At 37.0% G+C, this 26,215-nt stretch overlaps 1 protein-coding gene across 1 annotated transcript in view; it reads right to left on the minus strand.

Moving 5' to 3' along the window:
• The window catches only part of LOC139672348 (probable ATP-dependent RNA helicase DDX60), a 44,601-nt gene that overhangs the window by 11,593 nt on the left and 6,793 nt on the right, over positions 1-26,215 (minus strand). The window contains exons 9-31 of the mRNA XM_071556212.1: positions 25,822-25,983; positions 24,750-24,908; positions 22,401-22,542; positions 21,110-21,274; positions 19,634-19,745; positions 18,799-18,914; positions 16,509-16,660; positions 15,266-15,518; positions 14,263-14,426; positions 12,061-12,213; positions 11,619-11,768; positions 10,777-10,896; positions 9,297-9,392; positions 8,482-8,597; positions 7,839-7,981; positions 7,526-7,635; positions 7,314-7,418; positions 7,066-7,194; positions 6,182-6,309; positions 4,628-4,783; positions 3,238-3,382; positions 2,344-2,496; positions 318-422 (exon numbers count right to left, since the gene is read on the minus strand). Coding sequence (XP_071412313.1) covers positions 318-422; positions 2,344-2,496; positions 3,238-3,382; positions 4,628-4,783; positions 6,182-6,309; positions 7,066-7,194; positions 7,314-7,418; positions 7,526-7,635; positions 7,839-7,981; positions 8,482-8,597; positions 9,297-9,392; positions 10,777-10,896; positions 11,619-11,768; positions 12,061-12,213; positions 14,263-14,426; positions 15,266-15,518; positions 16,509-16,660; positions 18,799-18,914; positions 19,634-19,745; positions 21,110-21,274; positions 22,401-22,542; positions 24,750-24,908; positions 25,822-25,983 — 3,234 coding nt within the window. The remainder of the gene's footprint in view (positions 1-317; positions 423-2,343; positions 2,497-3,237; positions 3,383-4,627; positions 4,784-6,181; positions 6,310-7,065; positions 7,195-7,313; positions 7,419-7,525; positions 7,636-7,838; positions 7,982-8,481; positions 8,598-9,296; positions 9,393-10,776; positions 10,897-11,618; positions 11,769-12,060; positions 12,214-14,262; positions 14,427-15,265; positions 15,519-16,508; positions 16,661-18,798; positions 18,915-19,633; positions 19,746-21,109; positions 21,275-22,400; positions 22,543-24,749; positions 24,909-25,821; positions 25,984-26,215) is intronic.

Raw genomic sequence — 26,215 nt, forward strand, 5'->3', positions numbered from 1 at the left:
AAACACTGACTAGAACAAAACAGCTTTTGTCTTTCCAACTAAAAGCCAAATATATGCCTTTACTTCACTTGGCGGTTGCAATGTTTTAATTGCTGAAATAGGTCATTTGATTACATACATTATTTGTGGGCTGGCAGTTCTGAAACATTACCAAATCACCTTAGCTAAACTATTATTATTACCAAAATGAACAGCTAAAACTCAGAACATATCTAGAAGTATATGCAAAAAAGATGGGTTTTTTTCTGAATTTGTGTATGATGAGAGGTACCTGTATACTGTTCCTGTGATAAAAAGTGGGTGTTCTATTTCCATACCTGTCTGTAATTTAAGGCATCTAAAAAGACAGAATCTTCAGCAAAGACAACAGATTTACATGGCATGTTGATTCCTAGAGCAAGGGATGAAGTAGCTGTGACTACCTATAAAATATCAATCATATCTATTAGAAATGGCAATATCCAAGTTAAAAAAAAGTCCAACACTTGTAATATCCAACTTCAATCAACAGGAATTTTACTGTAATTTCTCATATAATTTTCTGAATTTCCCAAAGCTATGAACATACAGGAATTTCGCTCTTTTGTGTAATTCATATTGTTATTACGTTTGCATATTAAACTTCTGTATCCTGAAAGTATACCACATCTATTATGAAAATTGAAATAAATAATAAACTGAAATAATACTGAAATTGAACACAAATTGAAATATTTCATGAAAAGAGTACAATCTATAATAATCCTATAGAGATCATTTAACTAAAGCACACTTGGTTGGTGCTGCAGTAAAAGACCAAAACTGTTTCTATAAATACATTAGAAACAAAAGGAGGACTAACAAGGATCTCCATCTTTTACTGAATGGAAGGGAAACACGAAAGCAAAGAATGAGGAAAAGGCTGAGGCACTTAATGCTTCTTTGCTTCAGTCTTTAATAGTAAGACCATGTATAGAGAGGTGTCACCTGCTAAGAGAGATGACATCACCACTTAGAAGATGAGGGAAAGGTTGTAGAGCTTATCTACCTAGACTTTAGTAAAGCCTTTTACACTGTTTCCCGCAGCATTCTCCTGGATAAATTGACTTCTTATGGGTTGGATGAGTGCACTGTTTGCTGAGTGAAAAAACTGGCTGAGCTCAGAGAGTGGTGGTGAATAGAATTAAATCCAGTTGGTGTCTGGTTACTGTTGGTTGTTCCCCAGGGCTCAGTATTTGGGCCAGCCCAGTTTAATATCTTTAACAAGGGGCTTGAGTGCACCTTCAGTCAGATTGCAGAGGACATCATGTTGGGCAGGAATGCTGGAAGGTAGGTAGACTCTGCAGAGGGATCTGAATAGGCTGGATCAATGGGCCAAGGCCATTGTATAAGGTTCAACAAGGCAAAGTGCAGGGTCCTGCCCTAGGGTCACAACAACCCCATATAGTGCTACAGGCTGGAGGAATAGTGCCTGGAAAGCTGCCTGGTCAAAAAGGCCCTGTGGGTGCTGGTTGACTGCTGGCTGAACATGAGCCAGTGTGTGCCCAAGTGGCCAAGAAGGCCAATGGCACCCTGGATCAGAAATAGTGTGTCCAGAAGGACCAGAGAAGTGCTTGACCCTCTCTATTCAGCAATGGTGAGGCCATACCTCAAGTCCTATGTTCAGTTCCAGGCCCCTCACTTCAAGAAGGACCTTGAGGTGCTGGAGTGTGCTCAGAGAAGGGCAATGGAGAGCTGGTTAAGGGTCTGGAGAACAAGCCTGATAAAGAGTGGCTGAAGAAGCTGGGATTGTTCAGTCTGGAGAAAACAAGACTGACAGGAGAAGTTATTGGTGTCTACAGCTACCAGAAAGGAGGTTGAGGGCAAGGTGAAGGTTGGTTTCCTCTCTCAAGCGGCAAGAAATAGGACAAGAAGGAATGGCCTCAGGTTGCATCAGGGAAGGTTTAGACTGGGTATTAGAAAAAAATTCTTCACTGGAACATTTGTGAAGCATTGAGACAGGTTGTCCAAGAAAGTGGTTGTCACTATTCCTGGAGGTATTTAAAACTTATGTAGATGTGGTGCTTAAGGACATGGTTTAGTGGTGGACTTGGAAATATTAGGATAACAGTTGGATTCAGTGATCTTAAAGGTATTCTCCAAGTGAAATGATTCTATGATATTCTAATCTGAAGGACAGGAATTCTTAGTTAGACATAAAGTTCTACAGCTATCTATTCAATTAGTTTATTTCATTTGTTTGAAAACATTTATGTCAACGCAATATATTTTACCACTGGTGAAAGTTTCACTATATTTTTAAATTAAACATATAGAGAAACTAAGACACACACACACAAAAAAAATTGATATGAATTCACCAACCTTGATATATCCCAGCCTGAAAAGCATCTCCACTGTTTGTCTTTCTTTAGTAGTCATAGATCCATGATGATAACCAATTCCCCTCCGTGCCATCATTTGCTGCAGATAACCTCTTCTCTCAAATCTAAGACGATGAAAAATCTTACTCAAAGTCTACAAATAAAAAGAAATGTTAATTATTAACCACAACAAGTATGAAGCATAACCAGGTGTTTTTAATTAAAAAAAAAAAGAAAAACAAAAAGAAACAACAACAAAAAGAATCTTCTCTAATGTTCTAGCACTACAGGGAAATATAGCTGTTCATGATCTTCAGTGACCCTGAAGACCAAGGTCTTCATAAGTGGATGGATACCATCAGTAGCTTCATTATCGTGACAAATCCAAGCTCTTCAGTACACTTTTATATACTACTATAAACATATTGAAAAGCAAAGAAAATTTTGCTTTGTGAGGACCAGAACTTTAAGACTTAGTCTAAAAATAATTGTTATTTAGTATTTTACGATATGAAGGGCTCAAAAATATTTTGTTAAGTACAAAAACGTGCCATATACATTATACTAATGACTCAGTCAGACAAATAGGAGTCAAATCACCAAGTAATAGAACTGCATTACTGGTAGTTCATGGAAATTAATTAACTGTATTATACATCCCAGGACTCCTATCACAAGAACAAGTCAACATCTTTTTATCTAGCAGAATGAAAGTTATCCATACATCTTAAAAATAAAGTTATCTAAGGTTGGAATCACATTTAAATGGAAATATTCAGATATTTCTTGAAGTCAATGAATATTGTTGCATCATTATAAGCTTTTTACTCATTTATGCATGAATGCATGCATTTTAGACATACAAAAATAAAACCATGTTAGAATTACTACTTACATCTTCATCCACTGCTTTATAATCAGCATAAGTACACACAGAAGGGATAGTAGTTAGTTTTTTAAGTCTCATTTCTAACTGTTTCTTTTTAGTCATAAGAAGTTCCATGTTTTGCATTTTACCAGGGCTCAACTTTTTGGTATCCCTGTATATAATATACAATTAAAACCATTATTTTTTGTAATCAACATACATTTCTCAACTTCACAATATTTGGATACTGAAAGATGCAGGCTCATTCTCTTTTAAACTGTAGGCTCAAACTTGTAGGTAGATCTGTTAATGTAAATCCACTCATAATGCTAACAGCTTCATGTTGTGGCTCATATGAAAAACTACAAGTAACTTGGAGGGAAGTAGGGAGGAGGAGATATGGTGATATACTAAAATTAAGGAAGATAGAGACTACAATTAAATTAGTAAATTTGTAAGCTAGCAAAGGTTTCATAAAAGAATTAAAAGAGAAATGTGATGAGTTTACTGCCAATAACGTAATGGACTGTAAGGATTTAGGTCAAGATTTGAGGATGAGAGGGGAGGGCAAACTATTTAAAGGCAGCTTTCCAAGGAACATCGATGTCTAAATATGTGTCTAAATATGTGTCTAAATTCCTACTGGATTTTCAAATTCTTACTTTCTAATATTAAAGTCAGCTAAGTTCATTTTTCCATGGTATTATGTCCAAAGAACGCGCCATAAATTGTCATCATTAAGAGGACAAAACTATGATGTTTTAGGTTCCTGACATTCCTGGTAACTATAGCCATATTTCATTGCCAAGTCTCTTACAAAAATCTATACTCTATGATCATAAATCAATAAAATTAAAGGTTAAGGGGGAAAAAAATACAGTACAATCCAAGCAAAAGGCTGACAAATATTCAAATAGGATCTCACCAGTTAAGTGAACCTGTATTCCACAGATCCACGACCCTGGTGGAGCTGAACTATGAAAATATATTCCCATAGCGGCTGACCCAGTATGAGAGTCAAATGCTACACTGTTTTTAAGAGTTGCATGACTAAAGTTACTGTTTGGAAAAAGAGCTGTTCTGATGTGGTTGGTATCTGAATAGTTAATTATTCCAAACTGACCAATCTCATATACTCAGGTCTCTCTCTTTGAGTCTTCTGTTGTAGCGCCAGAACCTCACCCAGTGTCAAGAGCACTGGAGTCTTGCTGCTGCCTGGCTCTGCAGCAGGTACTGCTGACTGATACCCACCTCTCAGCTGCTCCTACAGGGCGGGGCATTAGAGCACAAAGAACAGGACTACTGTACTGCAAGCTGGAATAATATGCTGCTGAAAGGTGCAATCCCCAGAAACAAGTTATTACAAAATTATGCTCTGTCATAATACACAAGCTTTTTAATAACACATAATACTTACTCAGGGTATTTTTTTAGCATTTTGGTCACTTTTCTTAGTTCTTCCCTGAAATGTTCTTTTTCCCTTCCAGGATCTGGACTGTGTACAGTTTTTTGTTTTTTCAGCAAATTGAAGAATACAGTCAGAGCTGCATGTTCCACTGAATGGATGTTTAATCTTGAAGTAAACAATATATAATATACATCAATTAGGTGAACTCTGTTAGGTTTTAATTTATATGTAATGCTATTACAATAGTGTTCAGTGAACTTATCATCTGATGATAATTAGAATCTGAACATTAGAAGCTTGTCCTTTTTCCATGTCCAACTCATAGTCCACATTCACTTTCAAATGGCTATTAGTACGAAACTGAGTGGTAAAACGGTTCTACCATAGGAAGTGTTATCCATAGGAAGTGTGTTCAACTCTATGTTTCCCTGAGATAGACACTTGGACACACAGATAAAGTAAACTGTAGCTTTAATTCCTCTCAACTACCCAACTGAGAATCAGTGCCTATCTTTCTTCATCTAGATGGCTGTTCTTCCTCATAGCTTTTTCAGTATTGGACTGTTTGGATTTTAACTGAGACAAAGACTTCTCCAGCTTCACTCTCAAAAATAATTTCTTTCATTCCTCTTGCAGCAAGCAGATGATGTTAACTAAAACCATACATGATGCTAGCGACGCATATAATGAGGTTGCATCCAAACCCATTAAAATATTCACATTCAAATCTGTCAGACACCAAGATCGGGAGCAAAATTTTCACCTTCCCACACAGCATGTGAGAACCGAAATAGCAGTGAACATGTTAATCTTTGTGTCTAATGCAAGGACAGGCAAGGCTTCAGACAGAGATAGCAAACTTTCCATATTCACTGTTGTTCTGATGCATTATTACAGCAAGAATATGCACTAGACAGCTATTTACTGATAAGTAGCTTATTTTTATTAAGTTCAGCATTGAAGTACATGCCTAATGTACTAATATTAGCAATATCACTGACAATAATGGTACTGTTGGTAGGATCTAAGTTGTGTGTGTTTGATATTAGGTAATTACATCTCATATGCAAACCAGGTTGACTGATTCATTGTCACTGGATGTAAGATGAGATTTTTAGAGGCTATGCAGTGGAACCCTCATCATGTAGCAAATTAATACATTAACAGGACCACATTTCACCCTTTCCCCTGCCAAATCTGACCTTACACAAATAATTTCTACCTCTAAGCAGATCGCATACACTTTCCACAAATTTTACTGACTACACTGGAGCAAAGCAACTGAGAACCTGACTTTAATGTGATTAAATTACTTGTAATTTTTGCAGACATTGTGCATGGATTCTACTCTTTCCACACAGTCATTAAATGCTCACGGTTTTATTTCAGCTAAACCTTTAGTGCCATAAAGATACATGGGTTGTTACAGCTCGTAGACCTTCATTTTTAAAGCGAAGGTATTACACATCACGTAAATGGCATTTGCCAAGCCATATCAGTGCTTGTCTCCAGTTTTCTAAATATAGGCAACACATGTATAATACATGAAATGTATATACTTACATAAAAAATATGGCAGGCAACTTATCCATCTCATGTAATTTCTCAACAAAGTTTGCAAAATGCTTCCACTTGTCCTGTTCTGAGAATTCCACAGGCTTTGGTTTAAGGTGCTCCAGTACTTCGTTTACCTGATCAAAGTAGTATTTTGTGGAGGTTACTTCCAGCTGGAGGCTAACAAATATGAATACTCCATTTTCCTCTGTCAAATTCTATCACTTCAGATTTTTTGAAATCATTCAGAACTGGAATAGTCACTTATAGTTTACAGACTAAAAGGTCTGAAAGTTATCAACTGACTTTGGCAAGAGCTCAAAATAGAATTCATTGCTACCGTCACTGTGCAAATAATAAAGTATCACTAACACTGATTATGAAATATATTTACATCTAAGTGTCATATTTTAAGAATTTTGTGGGTTTCTCAGATATTTTTTTTTTTCCTTGTCAATTAATCACAGTTTCAAATTCCTTTCTATGATATAGGAATAGGTGGTCTCCAAACAAGGAGTAGGTTTCCAGCTAATTGCTTGAATTTCTGTCTTTTACATGGGAACATATATAATGTCTGTGGTTACACAGAAGGTTTCATACAAGCAACAAACAAGAGGTAGACTAAAAAAGCAGAACAAGGGTACCACATTCTCACCAATTTTAGGAGGTACCCTAAGGAATCATGAATTGATATCTCACAGCAGTATCAGAAGTCTGATTCTAAGAGATGCTTATGAAAATATCACCTTGAAAATGCTTACGGGAATGCTACAAATAATGCTTATCTTTCAAGTAAAGCAGCAAACTCCCATAATATATTGATATATTGATATAATTACTATTCCATTAAAACCATACACTGTCTTAAGAAGGTGCCCTCTATAAACTGTTACCTTCTGTCTTTGGCCAAGCGCAATCCATTTGCTCAGTTCTTTCTTCAGTTCCTGTTCATATTTCCTTGCATCTGTCTTTTTTATTACTACTTTATTCTTGAAAGAGAGAAACTCCTCAGGATCTAGCTCCTGGAACAATATTAATATTTAAACTTATTATAAAGAGTTGTTAATCTCTTACTTTCTTACTCTAGTCCTTGGTCATCTATTTATTTTGATATATTTTGCCCACAGCTGTGTATACACACCTGTGCCCTTGGCCACTGTTGCCAGACTTTTGCCATTGTGTCATAAAGCTGGATGCTCTCTCGTGGAGATAGAGAAAGATCTGAAGGAATACCGTAGTTCTCCATCTGCAAGGAGTTTAAACAAAAGCAAATTACAGAAGTAATTTTGAGAGAATCTATGTTGCCTAAATGTAACAGTTGATAAACAATGCTGACACCAGGATTATGCTTACATGATTGACTGTTAATGCACCACATGGATGATAATGTTCAATTGTAAAATCACTGCCCTTTAGAGAACACACGTACTTTTCCAAATCATTGCATCTTTCTTCATACAAGACTGCAAAGAGACAAAAATGCTGTCATGTTGCACTTCGTTGTTTGAAAAAGCAAGTATTTAATCCTGTAAGATTTGTTCTTATTTAAAAGAAAAAAAAAACAACAAAACAAAACACAATACACTTACGTTTACATACCATGATTAAAGTTTTTACAGAACACACTAAAGTTTATTTCTTAGTCTCAGAATACTGCGATACACACCTAGTCTAACACGATACGATTTCTTTTGTTCTTGTACTTTAGATTTCGCTTTACATTTTTTTGTAAAGTTTTCAGAGTTTGTAGAGCTTCTTTCTATTTTATTCTCAGCAAGTTGCCAATACCTTTTCACAGATTGTAACCACCTACAGTGCAAACATAAAACAAAAAAAGTAAAAATATTTTAAGAAAATCAGTACAGCTATAATAGATGGATTACTACAATCTGCTTAATTTCTCCTTTAGAATTTCCAGTCCCTTCTCACCAACTTCAGTGCAATTTTCTCCAGCTTATCCCAGGGTGCAAAAAAAAAAGTGAAATGGCACCCTTATTATATAGTACAGGTGTTTTCCCTGAATGATGATGGATAAGTGTGCTTTGGCAATTCAAATAGATGTAAAAGCCTGCTGAATTCCTCTGCACAGCTTAGTTCCGGGGTCTGAAGGAATAAGAAGTGTGTGTTCTCATTACAAAGGCAAGAATTATGGTATTGTTTTGTGTCAGTTAGGGAGTGAGGGTAGCAAAATATGTGTAACACTGTAACTCCAAATCAGTTGTCTTTCCAATACTAACTGATCTGTCTATCTAAAACAGCTCATATCTAATTTAAATATGCTCCCATGGGCCATAAAATTCCACACGCACTCAGTTAGGTGTTCTGGGTCACTGACAGTAGCAGAGAGGGCCAAAAATGGACATCGAATTGTTACCAGAAGATGTTCCCAAACCTCTGCTCCAATTTCACCGCCAAGACAATGGATCTAGGTTTTGAAGAAAAAGGGTTAAAAGAAAAGAAGAAATGTTCATCATGAATATGTACTCATAACAGGATTTATTTTGTGTTTTGCAAAAATTGGAAGTTTGGCAAGATCAGAAGTGAATAATCCTTATGTTGTAGCAAATGACCACAGATCCAAATCAAATGTTCAGTAAATCCCTCTTCAGACTTAACTAGATAGCAAATTAGTCTAAATTTCAACACTACTTTGACTGTTTGTACCTTACATACTCATTGGCATCAGTAGCAATTAACTCTATCTACAAGAAAGAATACAGGAGGAATTTTAACAAGATTAATCATGGACTTTTTCCTGGAAAGCCTGATAAATACTTTGTGATGTGAAATGTATATGATCCCAATCTGGAATGGTCTATTTGTGCCATGGAGACTACAGTGGTGGCTTTTAGTTTTTCAGCTGACTGGCTTGGGAGACATAAAGGAAGTTCCTGGTAATTTTGATTGAATTGTATGTCCTCTTGAAGACTAACAGAATTTTAAGTTCTTTCACTGGATGACATAAACACTATCAGCAAACAGGGAAAAGCCAGTCTGAAACAGTACTTTTGAAAGCTGTTTTTTTACCAGTAATAATGGATGTAATTAAAAAAAAGGTGACCATCATTTTTGCTCAAGGTTTTTCTTATATTTGTTAAATTAATTGCTATTAAAAGATGCCTACCTCATCAAAAATAACATATTTTATTCGTTGGGTCCATTTCTGGCAACGAGGAGACAGCATCAAGATTTCTAAGCATTGAGGCACTGTCACTAGTATCTAAGAAGAAAAGTTTGCAAAGCATTATTTTCAAGCAAACTGATTAACCAAACTGATTAGTAGATTCTATATTTAAAAAGCACTTAATATATATGTATGTGATTTCAAGGTAAGCAAGAATGAATGCGTGATTTGTCACTGCTGTCTTCAAGAAAGAGAGAAAGAAGACACAGGAAAGTACAGGCTCGTTACTCACTTCCATCCTGGGAAGGTGATGGGGCAACTAATCTTGGAAATCATTTCCAAGCAAACACAGAATAAGAAAGACATCAGGAGTATTCCAGCATGAATTCATCATGGGGAAGTCATGCTTCACTAAATTGTAGGATGAAAAGACTGGCTTGGTAGATGTGGGGATAACAGTAGATATTGTCTTAAGTAAGGCTTTAAACAGCATTTCCCACAAGCTGTTGAAGTATGTTGTAGCTGTTGAAGTATGGGCCAGATAACCAGACAGTGAGTGGATTAAAAAACTGGTTGGAAGACAAGGCCTAGAGGCTGATGATTAGTGATACAAAGTCTATCTGAGGCCAGTAACCAGTGGTGTAGCCCAGGGATCAACAGTGGGTCTGATCCTGTTCAACATCTTCATTAACAGTCTGGTTGATGGGGAAAAGGGTATCCTCAGCAGGTCTGCTAATGCCACCAAACTGGGAGGAGTGGTTGACATGCCAGAGGGTTGTGCTGTCACCCAAAGGCTGGAGAAGTGGGGTGACAGGAACCTCATGAAGTTCAACAGGGAGCTGCACAAAATTCTTTATCTGGGGAGCAGCAAGCCCATGTCCCAGTATATGCTGGGGGCTGTCCAGCTGGGAAGCAACTTCAGAAAAGGACCTGAAGTTGTCAGTAGACACAGGTTAAGCACAAGGAAGCAGAGTACCCTGGTGGCAAAGAAGGCTAATGATTTCCTGGACTGCACTAGGAGCAGTTTTGCCAGTAAATCACAGAGGTATGTTTCGCCTCTACTCAGCACTGATGAGGCCACACCTGAAGTCCTGTGTTCAGTTCTGGGCTCCCCAGTACCAGTAAGACCAGCCTAGTGGCCTTTCATAGTGGAGTGACTACACCAGTGCACAAGGGAAAAGACACTGATGTGTTCTGTCTGGATTTCTGTAAGGCATCTGCTGTATGCTGGTAACCAAAGGAGTAAAATGGTTTTTCTTTTAACCAGAGCAAGCAATCACCTGCATGTCCACTAAGAATGAATAGGTGAGGTTGTATGCCATAGACTTACATACTTAAGTACAGATACCCATAGATTTTTCCTGAACTTTGTATTAAGTAATGGCTCCATTGTTCTAACTAGAATTAACATTTTCAGAAGCCAGATGAAATACAGAAGTAGTTATTATTAATACATGTTAAAACACCCACAAATATATACCTGAGAATTCAGGACATCATTGTGATAATCTCGTGTGAAGACTCCACACAGTGCCAATCCATCTGGAAGACTCTTGGTGAATCGACTGTATACGGTTCCCGCCACTTGGTTTACAAGGGCCTTAAACAAAGCAGATCATTAACAAAACTGCATGTTTAAAATACATTTCTGCATCCAGACTGATGCTTAAATGAAAAGATTATTTTGATACCCAACCAGAGTACAAATACAAACAATTTTAATTTTACTTACAGAAAATAATCCATAGAGGTTGTTCTTGAATAACAGCATATGCAATTCACTACCCAAAAATCATATCACTGAACATTAAAATAAGTTTTGGAAGAAATCAAAACATTGTATGTCAGCACTTAAATCAGTTTTTAACTATTAGGATAGAATTCTCACTAAAAAATAACCCACTATCTACAGTTTCATAAATTTCCCCTTGAAGAATCTAAAGGTGAACTCAATCAGAAAAACATGACTTGCTTAGTCATTGACGTTTTCTAACACTACTTTCATCATACTGGTAGACTTTTGGTACTGTCATCATTTACCTAACATGCTACTTACAGAACTTTTGTATGTATTAATGTTTCTGACCCTAGCTATACAGATATTAATATACAAAAACTCTATGTGAGCTGAAATATTTTGAAGATATTTTTGTAATCATGCTTTTATAAATGTAAATATAAAACAGAATGTAAATATTCTGTTGCTAATAAAACATACATATCGAATAAAATTGCCTAACATGTTACCCCAAACAGTTTCCAAATCATCTTGAGAAATATCATAGTCATGTATACAGAGTATGTAGTAGGATGCGGCCTTACCTTTGTAGGAGCAACATACACAAGTACTGCTTCATTGCTCATTTTCAGAACTTTTTCCATGCAATAATATGATGCATATGTTTTCCCTGAGGAAGTGGGAGCAACAATCACCGCAGACTCATTATTATCTACAGCATCAAGAAGTTCTCGCTAAGAGAAAAGCAGATACTTATGTCAAAGTCTCTTGTCATTAAGTTTATATTGAGTGCTCTTTCTGTGAAAACATCTTTTATTTCTGCATATAGACTTTATATACAGATTTTACAGTACAGAAAGTCAGAGTTTACCTGCTTGTTTTATGATTGCATTCTTTCCTCTTAAATTGTTAGTCATGAAAAAAAGAAACTACAAATTATAACTTGTCTGTTGCAATTATTTGGTCTGACAGACAAAAAGAATATAATTTCCATTAAATTTATGCAAAGAGTTTGTGTCTCATTACCTGCCATGCATCTGGTATGAAATGTTGCACTCGGGGATCTGGATCATTTCTCTCTTCTCTGAGCAAGTAACAATCCATGTATTGTAGCTGAAAGCGAGCTGAACCCACTTTGATAGCATATTTGCTTCTATTCTGTTTACTACTTTCTCCTGTCTATAAGGTCAAAAGAAAATTCAAGTTGGTTTCAAAGGCAGAAAGAGACTAAGAATCTCTTCTGCACATCTTCTGCTCTGCTGAATTCTGCAAGCTTTGAAAATATATGAAAAGTGCAGACAATTTTTTAATAATTTCTCACAGAAATCTACACCATACAGTCTTACATCAGCATTACACTTACTGCTTTTCAAAGGGGATGATCTTCTGAAACTTCTATGTCTTCCATAACCAGTATTGGTGTTGGTGTTGGTTTTGAAAACTGGCTAGCAGTCAAAAGCTCCAAGCTATTGCCTGCCAGAGCCTTCTCATCATATATTTATGTCTCTCCTCTTCACTCTGCTCTGATCCCTTGTGCAACGAATCACATTGTCAAAACAAAATTCAATAACACTGCCTGGGTACCCTAAGACATATCAAATTTAATGTTCATGGATGCATCTGGTTACAACATGTGACCCTGAGGGCTGTATAGAAAAGTACTATGTGTATAACATACACTAGAAGCTCAGAAAATCACTGAATAATTTAGGTTGTCAATGCTTGGACTTGATGATCTTGGAGGTCTTTTCCAACCTTAAGAATTCTATGTATATCTGGATGTCAATACAACTCAATGACAGAAACAGTTGCTTTTAAGCTGGGTCACTCAGGGCTGTATTCAGCCAATTTTTTTTCTGTCTCCAAGGACGGAGATTTCAAAACTTTAATTTCTTGAAAGAAATATTTTCAGTTATTCCTGAAAATTTCAGTTATTCCTAAAGTTTCTCCAACTTTGCAAAAGTAAAAATAACTCCAAAAAGCATCAACTGATGTAGAACCCTTCTGAGCCAGACATAAATTTGACAACATATTTCTTCTAGCATCACAAACCTTGATAACAAACTTTTGACATCCTTGGATGTTTCCATTCTACTTCCTAAAATGTAATATACCTTATGTGAAACAGCAAACACCTTTAAAATAATTATGTAGCATAGAACAAGCAGTCATCATGTACCAGTTGAATTCATACAGAAAACAAGACAAATAATTTCCACTCTGACAGGAAAGAAAATTTCTTACAAAAGATTCACTTGCTCCCTCACCTCTATCCTGAACCACAAGGAAGGATGATAAACAGTCTCCAAAAATAAGCTTCCAAAAATTCCTAACTCCACTGAGCCTGAAAAATGAGATGCTGAAGTGACTGATACTAGTTTTACAATTCAGATAACCTTCCTTCCTTTTGCTATTGACTTCATATTCTTCCAAGCTGAGTTACATACCCTCTCTCCTGTCCGAGTGACATACTCCCTCTTCTGCCTCCTTCTTCTAGTATCCCCTTCCCTAATAACATACCATCCACACATAAAGATACGAAACTCTCTTAAATCAGCCAGTGGACAGGTTGCTAACATGCAGAAAAGCATAAGGTCAATCCTTGGAGAAATTACTTCAGGCCAATTTCAGTACAGCTACTGATGGTCTCCACTGTGCTAATAAGGACAAGCAATTCAGTATCGGAAACTGTTTCCTTCAGAAGTGATCAGGAATACCATAACATCAAACTGAATAGTTTTCATCCATCTTTACGGTCTCAAAAAATTTCCATTTTCTGAAGAAGAACATTTGGACCTGTTACAGAGCAGCTGCTCATTGTTTAGCTTCTAATATTAATTTTTAAGATGCAAAGCTCAATGGATGTGACGGACTGAACTTCAGGTACCTCTCAGACATGTCTAAGGCCTCAGAGAGACATAACTAGAGCAAATTAATTTTGATGTCTGTTTCAAAGGGTATCTTTCCAACCATATGAAGTTCAATTTACTCAAGAGGACGTGGTTTATTTTGGCAGCTAGCCCTCAAATCAATCAGAGAAATTATACATGAACCTAAAGAAGATTAATACCTGAAGCAAGAATAGACAGTTTCAAATCTTATGCCACAACGTAAAATAAAATAAGCTCAATATTGATGTTCTACACACTATTCATTGCTTAAAAAATCATCATTGAAATTCAGCTACAGATCCAGTCACAGTAGGATTATTACAGACTATAAAGTTACCTGGCCAGAGAGAGAGCATGCCAGATTCTCAAATCCAAGGAGTTTCAAATACTTAGTCAGCTTTTGCAGATGTGGTTCCTCCATTAGATCTCGATATTTTTCAAGGAGGATATGAATTCTCCTCATGGCTTGAACAGCTTTACTTAAATCTTTAGATTTGTTTCCTTTAAAAAAAAAGCCTACCATTATCTGAGAGCTGATTGTATCATTGAGAGTCTTCTGATATTAGGTATTTTTAGAGCAGACCTTAGCCATCCAATCAAACTCACAATATTTAAAAGAATTAATTTTATTTAAAGACAACTAAACAAAGACGAGCCACACTCCTTTTACCTCTATAATGAGTGCTACTGAAGACTAACAACTCAAATAAGTCTATCTGCTTCTGCACACTCTTTATTTATAAAAAGAAATCATATTTCTGACATCTATGCAATAACTGACCTCCTCCATACCACTTTCCTGATGCACAAATTTGTTGTTCAATCTTATTAGCAACATACTTCACTCCAATGTTTACAATACTTCTCAACATGTTTAGAGCAGTGTGTGTTTGGACTCTCCTAACTGAGGGTATGGACTGAACAACTTAATTCTGGTGAAACAGGAGGTCACTAATCATAGTAACGCAGATTTCTTGTGCAGATTGTCATCATTCAAACTGCAAGCTAACCACCTCAGCCTATTGAACAATCCATGATATATATATATAGATACATTTTACTGTGCATGCTGCATAATTATTAAAGATCTGTAAATTAAATAAATTATTTATGTATGCAATGTTTACAAACAACACAGGAAAATAGCTACAATCTGATTTCACTGGATGCTTAGTATCTGACCCAAAGGATCTTGAAATTGCAAAAGGGGACCAGAGCCTGTAAATACTTAAAGACACCTTTCATGATTCTGAATCAGGGCTGTATTTACATGTCATTATTACAGATGAGAATGTCCAGTGAGTGGAAGCTGACTACTAAAATGAATTTGGCTATCATACCTTGTTCTCTGCAGTGTTCCTTCCACGCTTGTAAACAGGCTGATAGTGCTGTCATTTCTACACTGAACTTCACAGATCTACTTTTAAGGGTCTTGAGAAACTTCTCCAAAGCATTTATTCCAACAGTCTGGTTTTCTTTTATTTTCTTTACAGTTGTCTCACATAAAGCTTGCCACTTTTCCTGTTCTTTTTCCTCTTCCTTAGCTTCTAGCCGCCTTTTGTTTTCCTCTGTAATTATTTCCGCTTTACTTTTCTATTCAATAAAATGAATATATTTAGAAATAATCATCACTCTGTCCAAGCATCATCTACAGAAAGCTACTCACTTCATTACAGCAGATGCTTTATAGTTTTCAATTAATGTGTATGACGCATTGTGTTTTGGGAATTTTTTTAAATAGTACTTCGTTTTGAAGGAGACATAATGAATCCAACATACATGTTGCTCAAAAGAGCTTCCCTAAACTTCAGTATAAAGCTTCACAAATAGTATAAAAGGACAAATGTAGAAAAACACAATAGCAGATGTCTAAACGTTAAATGTCAAGCTTTTATTTCATATATAACGAATAGTAATTCTGATCATATTAGGATGCTTTTCAGTAAGTTAAGTAAGTTTAAAGTTACTTGAAGTTAAAGTTATATATAGAGTTTTAGTAGTAATTCAACAGCCCGTAATCTGTAATCCATACTACAGGTTATTATGAAATATTGCTCAAATTACCATTGCTCAGTATTGTCTGTAAGTACATGCTACATACCCTGTGATGTCTGACAATGGTCACATAGTTAGGATTAATTGCAATACCTACAGGATCTTTCACGACAATGTTTCCAAACAGTGCAGGGAAATACATAAGTGAATTGTGGGGGCTTTTCCAGTATTTCTCAACAGTTTCTTAAAGTAAAATTAAACTCATGAAATCCAGTTTCCCTCACTCCACATTATAACACTGGTCATGAGCCAAAAACTCTTAACCTTTACAAAGTTCATAGTTTGTTTTTTTTTTTTTTTTACTTGTGCCTGTGAAAATATAATCACACATCAGGATGCTTAACTAGGAACAAAAACATATTTATCAATTAGCTAATTAGATTTGAAGCACAAAAACAATTTAAATTTCTTCAACTGTGGACTACTAGTGCATTCAGAATACAAAACTTCCACTGTGGGACTCATAGAAGAAATCTTTTCCTGGATAGTAGAAAAAATCTTTGGAAAGACCAACTTGAATATACTCACATGCTTTTTTTGTGCCTTTTTGACTGCAGCTTTAGCATTCCCTGACACATCTGCTTGACATACAATAAGTTTTGAAGGACTGTTATCCAGAGTGCTTCCATAAAGGTAGCGAAAAGTCTGTAACTTCTGTAGTTCTCTTCTTTCTTTTGGATCTTTGGATTTTGTTACAAACAAATATAATTGATTAAAAAAGTCTCTGATATAATTCCAGACTAATCTGTTACAAGCAAAGATACCTGGTTAATGGACAAATTTCCTAAAAACTCCTCACTGACCTAAAGGACAAAACCACATTTTGAAAGAGGCTGGTTACCAAGACTCACTGAAATCCAACAGTACTTTGAACTATTTGAGAAACAGGCAACAGAGCCAAATTGAAACTACTTTAGACACACATTAAAAATACTAGAAAACAAAAAGTAGGATGTCTGAAAGTTACTACAGTTTCACAAAAATGCCTAGGCTTCTCACACAGTCCATGAAAATAGGAAGGTGTCTTCTGAAGGAAAGTCAAATGATCAGAAGATACTTCTTCCCCAGGAAAATAAGAGTCTGCCATCAGTACAGAAATAAATAAATCTGCTGGAACAACACTTTTGCTAGGGAATGGAAGATATTGAACTGAACACATGAATACTTCCACACTCAAGCATCTGTCTTTCTCTGTCCTAAAATCAAAACAATAATTCTGCTTCTAAATGTGAAGACCCATCTCAGGAGGTGGGAGTATTCATGGAAGGCATGCAAGAGAGAGGGCCCTCTTCTCCTCCGGATTGGTCATAAACCTTCAGCTCCAACATTATGAAAGCTGCTCTAGCTACTATTCTGCAGGTGATGTTCTCCAAACTTCCCAGTGAAATCACAGTGCACAGAAGAATGCCAAAAATCATCCAGTCAAAAAGAAGAGCAGATTGAATTTTGGTTTCATAGGCCAAGTACTACAAATACCCACTCAGGAAACAGTATTTCTAAGTCACGGAATAAAAACCATAATCAACATTAGAAGTACTGATGGTAATCTATGAATTCTCTACTTCTGGTAGGTTTTTCACAGTTTCATTCACTGCATGATGCAACAGATGATAGGAATATCTTTCTGAGAAATTTTTGTGTAATTGCTGCTACATCCAGTATCATATAGTCAATATAGTTTACATTTACCAATGTAAATATAAGTTCAAAGCTAAGTCCATGGCTTGTTTCCCTTAGTATTGCAAACTGGAAAAATTTAATAGGAAATTATAATGCATAATATCAATAATAATAGAAACTAAAATTTACTTCTTGCTGGTTTTAGTGGAATAGGGTTCCCTTTCTTCATAGTAGCTGGTATGGGCTGTATTTTAGATTTGTGCTGGAAACAGTGTTGATAAATCAGGTATGTTATTGCTGAGCAGTCCTGGCACAGAATCCTGACCTTTTCTGCTGGTGAGGGGGGTGGGAGTGCACAAGAAGTTGGGATAAGATGCAGCTGGGACAACTGGTCCCAGCTGACAAGTGGGATATTCCATACCATACAGTGTCATGCTCAGCAATAAAGTCTGGGAAAGAAGGAATGGGTAGATGTTTGGAGCAATGACGTTTTGTCTTCCCAAGTAACTGTTGTGTGTGACAGAGCCCTGCTTTCTTGGAGATGACTCAACACCCGCCTGCCCATGGGAAGTGGTGAATTCCTTGTTTTGCTTTGCTCACGTGCATGGCCTTTGCTCTACCTATGAAATGGTCTTTATCTCAATTCCCAAGTTTTCTCACTTCCACCCTTCTGATTTTCTCCCCCACTCTGGGGAAAGTGAATGAGTGGCTGCCTGATGCTTAGCTGCTGACTGGGGTAAAACCATGACAACCTCTTTTACTTCTTCTTTTAATTCTGTTCACAAAGATTGGTTATGCATACACTATTCAACCATTTGAGCAAATTTTCCACATGCATGAATGTGCTTACTAACCATTATCCAAACTACATATTTACACATTAAACTTCACGTATACATAGTTTGTTTGTATAAATATTTGAAGCATTTTGCAGGCAAAAGGGAATACACGATGAACATCTGACCATAAGTACTCATTCTGTTATATTCAGATCTATGTAAGATAATACAAAATTCACACACATAATGCACAGGCACATCAGTTTCAGTGTAATTTGGCTATTGCAGTAGCTCCAGTTCGGCAGGTACTTGTACAGCTGCCAACATTGTCTGAAACATTTTTCTGCAAACCCACGATAACCTTTACAATACTGTTCTAGGCAATACCGGCCCATGGGCTTTGTGTTAGTTATTCTTACCATTAGCACTGTGTGATACTCGCTCATATTCCTCAGTCAAAGGTCTGTCAGAATGCCAGTGATGAAGTTCATCATATTCCTTGGTTTTAGTAAGTGAAGTAATTGCAGGGTCATTGCTGAAATACATAAATATTAAACAGAGCAGAAATTAAAAGTGTTTTCTAGCATCTGCAATGAACCATTTGAAAATTGGGTCTTTATCAAAACACAGTTATATTGTGGCAGAAAACCAATAAAGGGTTTAATTTTACCCCAAATATAGTATGTCAAGATAGCCTCAATTTTTCAGAAAGAAATACTAACAAAGTAAAACCCCATTTTTCATTTATTTTCAAATAGATTAATCACAGAAGGCAATGTAACTACATAATTCACACACTGGCTATAAAATACTCATTGCATAGCACAAAACCCACTTCCATAAATAGCAGAGCAAATGTAAAGGATAACCTCTTCTTACTTTTTTCAGTATTTTTATTTAATATTTTTCTTTTCCTGAAATCAGTCAGAGCTTTTCAAGTTAGGACAAGGCCTTTCAAACACAAATTTTACATTTAGAAAAACAGTTGTAGAATGCAGACTAACAATCAAAGATATAATGCAAACAAATAACAGCATGAGAAAATATGGACAGACGGACTCAACCATTCTTGTTCTGACCTTTCTGTTAATATTCATACCAATACATATAAATGTATACCTAAAATTTTACCCAGGCATAACAAAAAACATTTCTACATTTGTAAAAATTTAGCATAGTATGGATGCAAAGTGCAAGGGAGTAGAAAATAAGCCCATATAGTGTTACTGTATTAGGAAAAAAGCATACAGGTACCATTTTAAAACAGGTAGGTCTTTCAAAACATCTCCAGCATAAATTTGAACAAGATCAGATTTCACTGGGATTAGTCCAATGTTAGGAATTTCTTCTTCATAGACTTTACAGTCTGAAAAAAATAATTGTTTAATTAAGAATATATATAATTGCATATCATGCTTAAAATTCTGCCAAGTTACATTATAAATTAAATTCTGTAAATTAAAACTAATCAGCAATTAAAAGGAATCAGCAGTTCACTAGCTTCACTTTTTCTTCTCAAACATGGAAAGAAGAATGAAGCAGTCATCAGTATTGCTTTCAAGTAGTTGTTCTCCGGATCCATTTTAGACACCTGTGGTAGCTTTTTGAATGCTACAAACTATCCCATCTCACATCCATCTGCATTTCTGCACTGGTTCTATGAAGATCACAGTCTTCTGAATATGCAGTTTCAAACTGCATGACTAAAGACTGCAAGTAACATTGCACATCCTTCCTATGGTGAAAGTCTAGCCACAATTTCAGTCTTCAGGATGGCCAAAGGAGATACAGAAGTAGGAAATACAATTGCCAAAAGATGCCCTAATATTCTACACAAAACAAAGAAACTCACTTTTTTGCCTGCTAGAACCCACTTTGCCCACTTGACATCTTTGAAACCACCTGAAGAACACCCACAAATTTAAGTAGAATTCCAGCCATTACTGAGTTTCTTACCAACTGTCTCTTCTAGAGATTTATACCATTTCATAAGTTTGAAACAAATACTTGAAGGTTGTAACAAAGCCAGTTCTCAAGCAATGTCAGGTATCAGGCAAAAAATTCTACCTAATCCTTCCAGATATTCAGAACAGATCTTGTAAGAGAGGGAAGAAAACGATTGCTGAGCCAATCATGCCTTTCCCCAATTATGGGCTACAGGATGACAGTGTCACTTAAGACGCTCATGGATGAGTCATATTCCTAAAACTTTGAAGAACTGCACTGTGAGCTACAGTGATGGCTGGACTCTCTATCACTAAGGCAACAATAATAAATTTGCTTAATTTGCTGCTCCCATGCCCAGTATTTGCATAATGTTATGTCAAAGATGCTCCTCAGAGACAGTCTTCCTGTAGCATAATTAAATATGAGTACTTAGTATGCTTTTTTTAACTATGACTTGTATTACACTACTTGTAACATGTTTTTACAACACATACATTAGATTTGGGGTAGTAGCCATGAAACTAAACCCAATTCCCCACGAAGTTAATAACAATACTTGTGCTGTCCTCAGTGGAGTCAGAATGTCACCAGTAAGGCCAGGTCAGCCTTCTTTTGGCATCAGCTGCAAGTTTTGCCAGTAGGCTGAAAGGGTGGCGGACAATATCCATGAAGCATGAATTAGATTTGTGATCAAAATAAAAATCAGACCAGTACTTCTAGCCCTTTTAGTGACAGCAATGAGGATCATACTTTTAAGACTCTAACGTGTGGAGTTGCCAGTACCTCTGCTGGCAACAGTCCGCTCCTGTTCAAGAAATACTTGGGATGTTTTTCGTACTGGGAAAGCATCTCCAAAACTGTATATCGCAGACAATTTCTTTACAGTGGCCCACAAAAGTTGGTAGTCATTCTCCACTTCTTTCCCCAAATCCTTTTGGAATTCTAATCCTGCACAAGAAAGGAAGAAGAAGAAAAAAAAAAGAGGCAAAAAAAAAAAAGGAAAGATGCTTTAAAATTGAGTTTACTCAAGTTGAAAATATATATATTCACCTATGCAGCATCAGGCCCAAAAACTTCACTTTTATATAAGGGTTTGGTTGCTAGAACAAATTGGAACAGAATGCTGTACATTTCCAGTGTAAATAACTAAATGACCTGAGAATATGAGTTTTGGAAAAGACCATCAGATTTAGACTGTCTGTGGACGTTGGCAAGCTTTACAGCTAAAGAAGAATTTCTCTCACCTTCACCTCCTGCAAGGCAGAATCTTGAATTTATTTCTTTTAGTGCCCAATAATAAGTATCAATATAAAAACAAATGTTTCATATTCCTAATTTATATTTTCTTTAAAAACTCCTCTACACTTGCTTTACTGAGGTGCATATAGGACTCCTTGTGACTAGATTAATAAAGTGTTCTCGTTTATTATCACAGAGACAGACTCATGGCAGAGGATTTCCCACAGGCAATTACTCTGAAAGAACCTTTGCTACAAATCTTTTTCCATATTTTCTTTTTCTGTCAGCTTTGATAACTTTTTGTGTTAATCTTAACACATCTGATGGTGTCCATAAAGCTCCAGCTCCCAAATTAATGTATTTTTAAGACAATATGTGATAATGCCTGAATCAATCTCATATGAAATTAAAAGTTTATTCAATGTCACAGTAACAGTAGGGATTGAATCTAGTGTCTGACAGTGTTGCACTAGGACAAAATCAAATTAATAAAAACCCGCCTGAAAATCAAACAGAATTGAGAATACCCAGTAACAGTGACTCAGAACTCTTGCTATCTATTGTTATATTACTATTCTGTGTATTAGTACAGGTGGTACATCATGACATGCTAAATTATTCTGAATGAGTACTGGTGTAAGACACTTGCATATGTGATTTTCTAAACTTGGTTACAGAAAAAATGTTTCCTTATTATTCCATAAAATGTAACCATTGCTATATGGGTCATTAGAAAACTGCTCATTTCTGCTCATACAAGCAGGTTCATTCCCATTTCGCAGCTTAATAAAGTAAAAAAATATAAGAAAGCAAACGGTTCAACAATGATTAATACCTTTAGTGTATTCGACTTCATAGTAATGTGCAAGATTTATGACCAGTGAATCATCATTTAAATCAGGCAGGCAAGTTAAATCCAGTTTCCAATCTTTTGTATCACACAGCTCTACCAGGGCAAAATGCATACACAACTGTTGCTGTTAAAATAAAGCAGACAATTTTTATGGAGCACCTTTATATGTGGGTGTATCAAAGCATCTCCAAAGGAAGGTTAACTACCACATATTTAATGACACGAAAAACAACACACTTTTACTTGACTTCTCTGTGATCAGAAAACTACCTTCACAGTTCTTATTTACAATAATAATTTTAAACTATAAAAGGGCCTGACATCAAACTTTCAGTACTGGATGAGACTATAAAGTCCATCTAGCCCAGTACCCTAACAACAACACTGACTAACTGGAGATGTCCAAGAAGTCAGGTATTGATATTTTGCCCCAGACATTCTCCTAGTGGTATTCCTTTGTGGCTCAGAAGATTCCTGAACCAGGAAAGGTTTCTCAAAATCACAGAATGGGTAAGGCTGGAAGGGACCACAGTGGGTCATCTGGTCCAACCTCCCTGGTCAAGCAGGGCCATCCTAGAACACATGGCACAGGATTGTGTCCAGACAGTTCTTGCATATCTCCCATGAGGGAGACACCACAACTTCTCTGGGTAATCTGTTTCAGTGCTTGGTCACCCTCACAGCAAAGAAATTCTTCCTCATATTCAGATGGAACTTCCTGTGCATCAGTTTCTGCCCATTGCCTCATGTTCTATTGCTTGGCAGCACCAAGAAGAGCCTGGCCCCATCCTCTTGACACCCCCTTTCAGATAATTATAAACTTTAACAAGGTCTCCTCTCAGTCATTTCTTCTCAAGGCTCACAGGCCCAGCTCCCTCAGCTTGTCATCATAACAGAGCTGCTCCAGTACCCTAATCATTTTTATCAACATCTGCTGTACCTGCCCCAAGATCTCCATGTCTTTCTTATACTGAGGAGCCCAGAACTGGACAAAACACTCCAGATGTGGCCTCAATAAAGCTGAGTTGAGGGGCAGGATCACCTCCCTCAACTGCTGGCAATGCTCTTTCTAATGTACCCCAGGAGACCCTTGGCCTTCTTATTCATAGGGACACACTGCCAGCTCATGGACAGCTTGCTGTCCACCAGGACCCCCAGTTCCTTCTCCACAGAACTGCTTTTCAGCAGCTTGGCCCCCAACCTCTACTGATGCCTGGGGTTATTCCTCCCCAGGTACAAGACCCCAAATTTGCCTTTGTTCAACTTCAGACAGTTCTTCTCTGCACATCTCAAACTTGTTGAGGTCCCTCAGAAGGGCTGCACAGCCCTCTGGGTTACTGGCACTCCACTCCGCTTTGTGTCATCAGTGAATTATCTGAGGAGGCATGAGCCCCTACATTGAAGTCACTGATGGATAAGTTAAATTGGGACCAGTATTGAACCCAGGAGGACACCCTTAGTAACAGGCCTCCACCTAGACCCTGTGCCACTGACCACAACCCTCTAACCACACTAAACTGCCATTCTGTCAGTTCTCAATCAACCTCACTCTCCACTCATTCAGCCTACACTTTGCAAGCTTGCCTATGAGGATGTCATGGGAGGCAGTGTCAAAGCCTTACTGAAGTTCAAGTAAACAACATCCTCTGCTCTCCCTTCATCTATCCAGACAGTTGTCACATCACAGAAGGCAATCAGGTTGGTTAAGCATAATTTCCCTTTGGTGAATCCATGCTGACTAGTTCTCTCCTCTTCTTGTTTTTCACATGCATAGAGATGTCTTCCAGGAGGACGTGCTCCATCACCTTTCCAGAGACTGAGGTGAGGTTGACTGGCATGTAGTTCCCTATGTCCTCCTTCTTGTCCTTTTTGAAGACTGAGGTGACATTTGCGTTTTTCCAGTCCTCAAGTACCTTCTCCAGACTGCCATGACCTCTCAAAGATGATTGAGAGTAGCCTAGCAATGATGTCTGCCTGTTCCCTTAGCACTTGTGCGTACATCCCATCATGGCCCGCAAACTTGTAGATGACAAGTTTGACTAAATGGTCTCTAACCCAAACCTCCTCAACCAAGGTAAAGTCTTCATTCCTCCAGACTTTTTCCATGGTCAGCTGGGTCAGGTATTTCTGAGGGCAAGCCTTGACAGTGAAGACTGAAGCAAAGAAAGCATTCAGTATTTCAGTTTCAGAAACAAACAAAGGGTTTGCTTCCAGCAGGTACATTATGTTCTTTAAATCCATTGAAAGACCAAAGCGGTATATAAAGGAAAATTAAATTTGAAATGACAATTGCACCTTATGTCAGGGAAGCTGAGACAGTCCCACACATACCATTTTTACCAGTGGTAAAACTTGCTTCGTCCAGCAGAATTTCATGTTCCTAATCTGAGCTCTCTGGGAAAGAGGCATATGAAGAAGAAATGTCACTGCAAGACATTGCATTCTGCAAAGGTCAGCTGCTTCTTCTGCAGATAGGGGTTCACTTCTTCTCTGTTGAGAGATGACAGATAAAACATTGACCACGCCCTTCAGTAAAATAATTGTGTTCACCACTACTTAATTCAGTGATATGTACTTTGTTAAAGCAGCTAATAATTTGGATCTGTGCAAACAATCTGAGCATTTTAATTATTTGTGGACACATATTTCAAAATGAACATTACTGTAGTGCTGGAAGATGCAGATCAGTTATAACATTAAAAAAAAAAAAGACCTCTTTTCCAAAAAGGAACATGACTATGAAAACCAAGACAAAACTTAGAAACAATTATCAGTGTGCCTGGTTAGAAATGTTATTATTTTAAGAGGAAAAGTTAATATCTACATATAGGCCTATGCTTTTTTTCTCAGCTGCACTGCAAAAACTCAGTACAGAAATTGAGCTCCACTAACTACTTGTAGGTATCTAGTCTACTGAACATGTGTATCATAAAATATTACTGATACGTTGCATCTGTGTCAACGTGATGAAAATACAAGGCTTGTAGTATGGTCACAAAAATTACAACATGTAGAAAGAAACCTTTATACTGAAATGTCTCACTAACTTGAGGAAAAGCATATTCTGCTGAAAAGCTACTATGACACTGAGGGTTAGGAAAAGAAAAATAATGAGCACAACTACCTTCTTAAGGTGAAACTTTTTATGAAAGTAATCGTTCCTAAGGTAAAACTTTTCCCAGGAACAGCCACTGTGACAGGGGCGCCAGTGCCACCCACAAAGACACCATGCTCCTTTGAAAAGTTGTGGCCGTAGCAATTATCTGACCTGAACCACTTAGAGTGTAATCACAAAGGAGGCATCTGGGTCTCTCCAGCTTTAGCTCTAGAAGGATAGCTATCTTTCCTGTTAGCAAAATGCTTAGGGTCACCATGCTGAGAAGATACTTAAAAACATTCTTACTCTTGCTGATTTCACTCCATTAGCTTCGATGGGAGTATCTGCATCTCCCAGCATGGTGTTGTATATTTTTAATCCCACAGCACAAGCAAGAACACAGACCACACGGCGAATGTCAGATCCTCCGGGCCACAGTTGTTTCAACAAATGAATAGCCTGGCAAACCTGTAGTCACAACATCATGAATAGCATAAATTATTGCCATAATTAAAAATAAAAAAAAGGACAACTCTTATGCTGCACAGAGTTACCTCAGAGAAGAGGGAAAAAAGGATTTAAAAACTGCAGAATGAAAAGCAGGCACAATCATTAGTAAAAATTGCACTTTTTTGTCATGTCCCTGAGGGCACCAACAGCCCTGACTGTCCCTGTCTGAACTCTGGAGCCTCCTCCCACC

The sequence above is a fragment of the Pithys albifrons genome, chromosome 5, assembly GCF_047495875.1.
Source record: "Pithys albifrons albifrons isolate INPA30051 chromosome 5, PitAlb_v1, whole genome shotgun sequence".
Lineage (NCBI taxonomy): Eukaryota > Metazoa > Chordata > Aves > Passeriformes > Thamnophilidae > Pithys > Pithys albifrons.